Source organism: Anopheles merus, chromosome 2R, assembly GCF_017562075.2.
Source record: "Anopheles merus strain MAF chromosome 2R, AmerM5.1, whole genome shotgun sequence".
NCBI lineage: Eukaryota > Metazoa > Arthropoda > Insecta > Diptera > Culicidae > Anopheles > Anopheles merus.
Window position 1 is genome coordinate 30,768,113 of NC_054082.1, and position 10,644 is coordinate 30,778,756.

At 45.0% G+C, this 10,644-nt stretch overlaps 1 protein-coding gene across 1 annotated transcript; it reads right to left on the reverse strand.

The window, feature by feature from the left end:
- Nucleotides 1–10: 10 nt before the first annotated feature.
- Nucleotides 11–5,897, reverse strand: LOC121590623 (the record flags this gene model as incomplete). The annotated part of the gene is made up of 4 exons (XM_041910440.1): nucleotides 11–1,667; nucleotides 1,768–2,090; nucleotides 5,468–5,653; nucleotides 5,789–5,897. Coding segments are annotated over 3 exons (411 nt in total), but the record flags the coding sequence as incomplete, so codon positions are not given.
- Between the last annotated feature and the right edge of the window lie 4,747 nt (nucleotides 5,898–10,644).

The window sequence follows — 10,644 nt, forward strand, 5'->3', positions numbered from 1 at the left end:
CAACCGAAAGCAACTTTACACAAATCACATACCTTTATTTTTCTCTGTATCTCGTCACTGTGCGATAACGCAATGAAGGATGGGCGGTTTAGGGAGGGCTTTGTTGTTTTGAGGAATTTTATAATGGGGATGAACGCAATCTCTATGGTTGTTATCGAACAATTGTGATCAACAAGTGCAGGAGGATGAAAAAACAATACAATCAAAAATTGAAATCAGAAGCATTCGATATGTTTCACTGTTTTGTTTCCATTTTTCCGTTGTTTTGCTGGGAGGGCGCTGAATAGCTGTGGATGGATAGTTTTGTTTTATATTTCGTTTCTCTAAATTATAACCCAAGGGCTCTAGTATGCTAGTTTTGTGCATCCAGTTCTACCATAACACAGAAGCAGAGTCGGGCAGTTTGGTTGGAACTTGGAGTACCATTACGTCCTGCCTGGCTCTCCGCTTATGTTGGTGCTTTTATGTTGTATATTCAAACAAGATCCAATTTCTAAACACAAACCAAACCATCCACCTTGCTGCTAAATACCTACACCAATAACAACAACCGTCCCGAAAGTGTGAGAACCTTTTCTTCTTTCACCTGTAAATTCATACTTCGTAGCCACTCGTTATCATTGGCGGGTAGGTGTAGCGTGTTGAGGATGTTGTTTCCATTAAGGATAATTTGCACATCCACTGGATGGTGTATAAAAGCTCTCACGGGGATTTTTGTATTTTTTGTGTGTCTGTTGTGCGCTATAGAACGATGATATAGTATCGTTCGGTCTGCAGGGGAGGAGCGTTATATGAAAGTCCAAAAGTTTCGTAGCAACTTCTCACAAACTCCTGATATGCTTCTGAATTGGAATGGTGTATAGTTTTGTGCGAGTGTCCTCCGACTTTAATATATGAGTGTTTATGTGTGTGTGTGTTTTTTTTTCGTTCGATAATGTGTTGTCAGGATACTATCGGGAGCAGCAGTGACAGGACAGCTTCACATAAATATCTACCCATTTTAATTCTACCACTTTGGAGGACTTTGATGGAGCGAGACGTTTTGATGAGTTTTTAAAGCATTCAAAAGTTTAGGTTTGGAGTAAAGCCATTCCATACCGTTCACAGCTGGGTTTCTGGAAAAAGGTAAGGTCGTTAGGATTTGGTGTGTGTGTGTGAGTATGTGTGGTACTGAGCCCTAACTTCTTCTACTAGTACACCACTACTCTCAGCTAGGCTGTTTGAAGAAGGCTGTTTAAGGGGGTAGATGGGGGAAAAACAGTGTGGTTCTTATTCACCGGTAGCACCGTAATACGCCGGTTATATATGCTACGCCCAATTAGCTTGCCTTATATATTCTAGCCATCTAACACTACACCTCACGGTTGTCGGTTACTTTTAAAGCGTTCGAGGATTGTTACACGTTGCAGAATGGATGAAGATCTTGGTGACTGTGCACTACACCATCGTACACGGTTGCGATATGAGGGATGTGGCTGGAAGTGGGTAAACTTTCTAAAAACATTGAGTCCTATTTGTTCATCTCTAAAAACACTACATCTACCCTGGATGGTTGAAGCCGTTAGATGATATGCTGGCGACGGCTAACGGGAGGTGCTGACTGCATGAGCTCCACTGTGTGAGCATTCTTCTTCGATGGCTCCAGCGACGCTCCCATCGGTCAGATCCTTAATGTTGAAGAGGTTGAAGGGGAGAAAAAGTGAAGAACATATCTTTAATACACAGCGCACGCAGCACAAAACTTTCTCAACGATTCAACAAACTCACCGACGCATGGATAGATGAGCATATTTAACTTTCGTTATACTATTAATGGATGGTTTTGCCGGGAAGGTGTGGTTGGTGTATGTGGATGAAGAACCGCGTGATAATGCACATTCACTAAGAACACAGCCAAACGGAGGTGAATGGGAAGAAGAGGAGATGCGTACGTTAGCCACACCATTATGCCAGTGGAGACGCCGTGACCTTCAGCTACACTTCCACCGAACAGAACGTCTCTTCAAGGATCGTGTCCAGCTCCAGCGAGGGTATGCTGTGGCTTATACTTCTCTCAGAACACAAACTGACAGCTCGCGGGGCATTGTAATCTATATCAGAAATATAATCAAGAAAGAGAGGGGGAGGGAGAGAAAAAAGGGAAAATGTGAGGAGAGATGAAAGGGGATTAGTTAGTATAAGCTTAACAGCAATAAATGGAACCGTGGTAGTAATTATAGAAGAAGAAGTAATAACAGTGGAAGAAACAGTAGAATTAGTAGTAAAAGTAGCAAAAGCAGCAGGAGTAGTAGTAGTGGCAATGGCAATGGTAGTGGTAGTAGTAGCACCGTTACGAGCTATTTTCGTCTACTTTTTTCTTTTCCCAGTATATACACAATATCTAAGTACTAACGTTAAGCATGTCTAGCTGGGGAAATGCTTCCTCTAAACGTACTACAATACCACTTGCGTAAGAGCGAAATTGAAGTTAGATTATCGTTGAAAAAGATGGCAAGCTAGCGAGCGTGTGTGTATGTGTGTGTGTACATGTATATGTGTGGAATAAATTAAGAAATGTGTGGTTAGATGTAATTGAAGTTGTGAGGTGTAAGCACGCAGTAAATGTGAAAGAAAGCAGCGAACCAGATGCGATGCTACAGCTATAGTGCTGTGCTGGCGCGAAGCTTTAATCGATAATTGTGGCACAATTGCAAAGGAAGCAGCATTGAGTGGCACCGAACACTATATTTGTCGATGTTAATTATTTATGTTATTCTCTGTAATATGTAGTGCAAGCCAGCAGCGAGCGAATTGGAGTAGCGAGTGTTTTGCAGTTTTACTTATACATTGTCAATGAACAGGTGTTGGGAAGTACAGTGAGGATCTGCTGCCAATAGCCAATAGTTGATCTAAATGTTTTCTGACACCATTTACGCAAGCGTTCTATTTCCCATTTGTCCAGCGTTCGTACTTAATTGAATTTGTGTCACTTACCAATAATCACATTGCTACATCAAACAAGTTTGCCTCCGCGCGAGTGTGCACTCGTGAATGTATTTGCAATCAGCACATTCCTAAATCAGTGCAATGTTTCAGATGGCATCACCACAAAGCAGAGACAAACGGGAGGGCAGGGGAGCGCTTTTTGTCGAACGACTAGTGAAATGGTTTTCCATTTCGCGGAACTTTTACTCGATTCCGATGCGATGCAGGTGCAACAGCGAAAACGTATCGAAACCGGCACTGCTTCGTATATTGTGCACAGTGGCGAACCGTGTTTTTGCAAATGGTGGTTTGATTTATCTTCCTTTCGTGCATGCCGTTATCGTAATTAATCAATAAATTAGACTGATGGCTATCGATTCATCGAACTCTGTTGCTTCAAAGCGAATGATTTGGCCGTTATCGTTTACGGATGCTGTTTGCACTGTGCCGTCCATTAAGGGAAGCTTTGCTGCCCAGTGCCATTTAATAAAGTAACTTGAACGAGAAATGAAAGCTTCACTTCAAATAGTACAGCATCAAAGCGATCAAAGTGGACATTTTCAGCAAATATTTGTTCAAAATGCTGCTAATGTTGCATGCTGACTAAATCAAATTGACCGAATACAGACTCTATTGCTCTACAGCTTAGTTGCTTCAATATATTTCTAGATGGCTATTAATCCAATCAAATGCCAATTCATCGAAAGTGCAGTGAGTGTAAAAGGTTAACCGCGTCAGGGGAGCTAAGGAATTTGAAACTTCAACAAGCATTAAAGTATCGCCATACCCACATTTAAACGCACCCAAATAAAAAGAAAAAGGATATTCAAAAAAGGGACGAAGGGATCAATAAACGTTTCCTTCGAAGATTGAAAAAAGGATTGTCGAGCCCAAAAAATAAAAATGATAAATAACAGGTCAAGCAGTCGCAGAAAGGTCAGGAAATTAACCCACCATTAACTGTTCCCGTCAGGCGGGTAATTATGTGACCGTACAAACGAGAATTGAACGAAAAAATAGGAAGGAAAAAAAAACAAACACTCCCGGGAAAGCCTGTAAATGGTGGCTAAGAGATATAATAAAAGCGAACAACGTTCACGCCAATCTACACGTTGGCGGCAATCGCGAGCCGTCCCAACAACGCAAGGGTTTGCGTTTTACTACCGAAACCACATCCTATCAACAACAACCAAGTGCGATTGGGTGAGATAAATAAATAATGAAACGTAAATACTGTGCAACATTGCAAAACTTATCTAACTGTTTTGTGGTAAAAAATAAATAAACTCGCAACTCTTCAACCACCCGGCACCATTAAAATGTGCGGGCGGTCATACTTTTTAATCTCATTTGCTCGCCCACTGACGCTGTGGCCGGTCAGGTGTGTGTGTGTGTTCCTTCCGCCAAGGTGCTTCAATTAATCCTTATTTTGTTTTAACGCGTCTCGCGCTGGCGAACCCTTTCGAGGCGTGAAGCGGAAGGAAAGTGTGGGGCGTGAATGAAAGGAGAGGAGATGACAGGAATCCTATTACGGCATAAATAACTCAACCGCTCGTGTGTCCGGCAAGCGCCTGAAGTAACGCCGCTCAAATTACAGCTTTCAAAAGGCAAGAAGAGCGAACAAGAACGCACAAGAAAAAGGGTAAGAGAAAAGTGGAGATCGGGGTGAAAATTGGAACGGAAGGCTTTTGGGTTGAACTAAACAGCGAGGATGAAACGATCCTCACAATTTATTACAAAAAAGAAAAGAAAAACCATAATAAACATTGCATCCGGCCGACGATGGGCGGGTTAAATTAGAAGCAGCCTGAAAGTAGCACTCCGATGACAACAGGCGTAAGTAACGCTTGGGGTTATGACACCGAGGCTCGTAATGAAGCCCACAAAACCGCCCAAGGTGACGTCGTGTTAGAACAAAAAAAAAAAAAACTACACTACTACTTCAAGAGTTCAGCAGGGTGTCACACAAGATAATGCACAATAGGGACGTTGTTCGGGAATGTTTAAAGACAATCTTAGCAGGCAGGCAACAGGATCAGCAGCAGCAACAGGACTTGCTCCTGCTAGTAGGCCAGAGTCAGTGTATTCCCTTGGTGGACGTTGAAAAGCAATCCAAGATGGCTGTAATCAACGGTTAGCGAACAGTCGGTCCATTCATCCTTCCCTTGACCAAGCAGGATGCAAGAAGGCGTTAACATCTGTGATGATGATGATAGAAGGAAGCATTCTCCAACATAAAAAAGGGGAATCATCAAACCGACCAAGAACGTGTCAAAGATGATTCCTCGCTGATGACAGGCCTCTCGAATGGATGATTAAACCTGAACGAACGGTGACGACGTGTAGCGATGGTCTGGTATTTGGGGAAAGTTTTGTTGTTGTTGTTTTGTTGTGATTAGATGGTATTAGCGTGAACAGAGTAGGTGATAGTAGCGGGCAGCGTGGTTAGTCACCACCACCACCAGAAGCACAGAGTGTTGCTTATATCTACGTGTCAACTCACTGAACCTATGTATGGCATTAATTCGCACCAGACTGACTGCGTGATCCTGTAGGTCGATGTTGCGGCGCCGGTCCCGGTCCCTTGCCAGCTTGGCCCGCCGCCGCAGGCAGCATATCACCAGCAGCGCCAGGATGGGGAAGCCAATGATGCAGGACACAATCGGTATGATCACCGTCTCCGGGGACACTGCGCGTTTGACGTGCGGGACACATCGAAGCGAAACGAAACGAACGCCAGCATTAGTTGGTTCAGTTATGTTGGTAAACGTAATCGAGTGGCATAATGTACAGAACGGTGGCCAGGCATCCAGGGCAGGCTTACCAGTGGGATAGATGACTATGGTGGGTCGCTTCGTGTTTTCATTTGTAGCGAAGCCTTTCGAAATGGTGACGGACGGGGGGATGCACGTGGCGCTATGCTGGCGGACGCGTCACTGTTGACAGCAGCACGGTAGATTACTGTGTGTTGTTGGAGTGGCCACTGTCCAGACAGCATCGAGCACTCATTGCTCCACGAATGGAGGGCCGGTGTTTTATGAACAAGTTTCACGAAGGGGAGTGGGGGGAGGGAAGTGAATTCGTTGATTGGATTCTCGAACGCACACACACACACACACACACACACACACTCGCTTGTGATCCGTTTTGGGCAAAGCTTTTGGCCTGTGCTTGTGGTTACAATAAAAATCTACACGAGCCGAAACTAGTCTGGCTGACGATGGCGTGTTGATGGGACTTTGTGCCGTGACGGAAAACCGTCACAAATCCTGTATCCTGTGTGGCTGTGTGTGAGTGGGTGTGGAGGTTTGGAAGAATTTAATATCGACCCGCCATCGACACGCGCGTGTTTCGGTGTAGTTTTTGCACAAATTCCTTAATTTTTATTGACGTGCACAACCCGCCGGTCGGTTCACGGCTCCGCAGCACCTAAACTCACACTCACAACCCCGTTCCGTTTGCGAATGTTGAATTATGCAAAACGAGCTGCTGCTCCAAACATTCAAACAGCACTTCACTCACAAAGAGCACCACCGTATCCGCACACACTAGCTTCCTTTTTTGTGTGTATGTGCTACCGAAAATAGTACAATCGATTCGAACGAGGGAAAGAATGTTGAAAGCACTTTCTTCTCGACGGCGACGACAAAACGGTCGCGGATAAACAGGGGACAGAGCGATTTTGCCAGAATCAATTAAAGCGATCCTTTTACAGCGCCATTCCTTTCGGCCATCACTCCCGGTCCCGGCAAAAGCACTTGGTGTGTGCGTTCTTCGAGCTGATCTACTTATTCCGGCACGCAAACACTTATCCACGGCACGTGTTACTTGAGCGCGTGTTACGGAGCGCGATGGCAGAGGCAAGGGAAGTTTGTTTGTTTTGTCGGATGCTCTTTTGCACACGGTCACTTCACTTTCACCGGCATCGAACACACACAACCATTCGTCGAAACGTTAAGTACCCTTTTTTAACCCGACAACGGTGCCGACAACCGACTGTTGGCGGCGGGAAAACGCAATCGGCTATTGCTACTGCTGCTACTGCTGCAGGACAAATTCCACCGGAACCGCAGGACGGTTGAGCCGCTACTACTACCAAGCGGCGTAGTGCTTCCGTTGCGAACGGTATGACGCTGGCGAAAGCTCTCGAACGGGAAGCTTTCGGACGACTTGCTCTTCGACCAGGGAAGAAAAAGGGACGTTCGTGTTCGGCATTATGGGTTCGGTTTACCGGCCGACCGCGGTTAGGTTTGGTGCATGCGCACGACGCCCCTCGGGACGCCGATTCCCCTTTTTATCAGGATCGGACAAAAGGAAGTACGCGGAACAAAACAGGCACGAACTGAGTGATACAGTGCGAAGCGTAGCTGGTGCTGGCAGGCCTGCTTCATCATTTCGCTAGCGAATCCTTTAAGAAACCGGATAACAGGAAACAAAAACGGTAGAGCAATAACCTTCCTGTGGGTGCTACTCTCTCTCTCTCTCTCTCTCTCTCTCTCGTGGTGTCGAATTTCCGTGTTTCCCGAGGGAATGTAGGTGCTTTTTTTTGTTGCTAGCGGTGGCGTTTGTTTTCTTCTCCGCCATTGAATGCTCCGGTGTTTATTGAGATGTGAATGTGATGCGATTTTGTAACTGGCAGAACCTGTAAAAATCTTTGCCGACCTTTGGGAGTCTGGGACAATCGAATCGACCCGCTCGCAGACGTGTCCTTCCGTCAAGGCAACGTTGAACGCAAGGTAGGAGGCTTGTGTGGAAAGGGGTTCGTCCGGTCGGGTTCGATCGGTGAGCGTTGCATTGGGAAAAAGGTGAAAGTAATCGGTGAGAACGGTAGCAGCTGTGGTCCGATAGATAGGTGGCGGAGGAAAAACCGCGCGCCGAACCGGAATATAAAAACACGGCCAACAACGTCCGCCGGCCATTAAGCAAAAAGGAGTAACTCCATTTACTCCGCTTTACTACACCCGGGCTCTGCTCTCGGGGAAGCTGTTGGACGCGGAAAACAGCTGTTTTGACCAAGCTTTGTGCCTGAAAGGGCCTGAAGACAGAACGGAACATCGGCACACTGGGACTTTTACGTTTAAGGTTTTGTCGAGATTTCAGTGCGACGCAGCATGAATGGTACCGATTCCGGGAGTGCATCAGGGCAGATAATTAGCCGTAAACAACGGGGAAACTGAAAGCTGAAGAAAAACCAACCCCCCTCCACACTTCAACATCCGTCAAATCCGTCGTGTCTGAGGTGTGAACGAGACCCGGCTGAACCGGTCGTTGTGCGAGGCTCATAAAACGTCGAACCGTGCCATAAAAATAGCTTACAAAATGGGCAAATAAAGACCGGCTAAAGAAGGCCATATAAAAGCATCTCGGTCGCATCACCACCACCAGCAGCAGCAGCTCCACCTTTCGATCGCTGGGAGAATGATCGCGCTCGTGCGTCTGGTTTGCTGGTGGAAATGTAAATGAGCTACCAACCGGCAAGCTGCTGCTGGAAAGTGGCCGATGATTAACCTTTCATTTTATTCTTTAGCGATCCCGGCATCATAATTATGGGAACAAAAGGGAGGATGGAGCGATGGAAAGTAGGTATTATTTCGGTGGGTGCTAATAAATTGACCGTATCTTCAATCGCAAAGGGGGCGGTGGTGGCAAAGAGCAAAAAATCAAAAATAAAATAATACGGAAAGCGAACGGGCGGAACCCGATCGCGGAGAGAATAACGTTTGGGGTGGAATCGCAAAAAATAAAAATAAAACGAATAAAAACCCGAACATGCTCCAAATAAAATTGCCCAGTCTGGGCAACAGATGAGATAGCTTAAATTAATCAAGCATCGCGATAAGTGTACGAATTCGTGAGTGGTGGTAGTAAATGGCAGTTAAAAATGCAATGCAGTTCCACTTTGGGGAATTAAAATTGAAAATCTCTTGCCGCTAAAATGACCCTCTTGAGTGTCTTGGGCATTAAACGGATATTATTTTATCGTCTGTGCTATTTTTAGCATATTCTTATTGGCGTAACAAGCTACGCGCTCGTGCCGAATTATAAAGGATTTCGAGCAACACGATGGTTAATTCTTGCTACGAGGGGACGATCCATATGAGGCTTGAATCCAGAACGGTCATGTTGTTAAGTCGTTTCAAGTTCGTGGCTGTACCATGGGACCTCCAACGTCTATGCATTTAAGTGAATGAAAATGAGTCTCCGACGATCGTCGCCACGAATGAACGAATTTGCGTTTAGTTGTATGAATTCACACGTAGCGTCGTCAATCACTCCGTCGAGCGCATCTATTGTTCTTCTTGTTCAATTTTGCGTAGCGTCCTACCCGAACAAGCTGGCCCCTATACAGGCTTTCGAGACTTAATTCATTACCACGCTGCCGGATAGTCACAATCTTTGCTAGGGGGGGGGAGGGAAGGTCCATTCTAGGCTTGAACCCATGAACCCGTATGCTGGGCGTGGAATGGCTTGAAAGCAGATGTGGTCGCGCTTAGGCTATTTTTATCGCAGGACTCCTTCTCGGTGACATTGATGCGTCTTCCCTTCTATCCCGCATTCCCTTTTATGTCCCTTCCCGTTCCCTCCGTTCTCGTCCATTCCTAGCTAGTCTTCCAAAGCGCATTCAATATGGTTCAAACGATCTTTTTCTTGTCTCTCTGCGTCGATTCAACAACCTGTACCATTTATTTGACTTTAATTCGTTCTCCAGCTCCTTCCCTTCCCTATCCTTACATTCTATTAAATCTTTTTCATTTTCTCCTTCCTAGTACAGGCACTGTGTTAATTTGCGTTTCGTCAGGTTTAGGTGTAGGTTAAGTAAATTATTGAACCGTAAGGCGGAGAGTAATGACAAATAAACAATAAACCCTTGACGGGCATATTATTGAGTCGTTAAAATTGACGACTGAACCATGGGACCGACCCGTCGAGCACGTATGGTACTACTAATAACACTTACAATTTTAAACATGCGCCGATTATTGTTGCTGGTGAATGGAATCGAAGACACTGACACCACTGACAAACATAATCAAATTGATCCATTTTTCAGTGGAGTTCACCAACACGAGTCAGGCGCTTCGCATGTTAGCTAGCCTTATTTGTACCACGCAACTGAGTGTATTAAAACCTTTGCTTCCAGGGCCAAAGTGTGGTTAAATTATTTAAATTATGTTCTCCTTTTGCAAACATTAAACATAATATCCTATTACGCCTTATTACGCTTTTAGTAGATTTTCGTATTTTCATTTCAATATTTTCTTACAACATTTAAATTAAACAGTACCCTATTGCATGAGCTATATGAATGTGTGTCCCTATGAAACAGCGACAATGTTTTTTTTTTTTCAAAAATAAAAACATAAACACAGACCTCACACAACCAAACCATGAAAGGATGTGTAATGTAAAACATTAAATGAAATTAACTAAGCCGCCCCTGCACGTGAGAAAAGGGTCTCCTCATACGTCACGGACTTGCTCCCCGCTTGATTAATTTATGCAACAGAAGGCGCGTGCCTCTTGCCAACATTAAACATTAATGTGAGCCGGTTGTTTTCTGTTCCTTGCCACACTCCAATGATTACAGTTTGTTTGGCCAAATTTTCGCACCTCTCTCTCTTTCTCTCTCTCTTGCTCGCTCGACGATAGCTTATTCATAATCATGCACTGCCGAAAAAA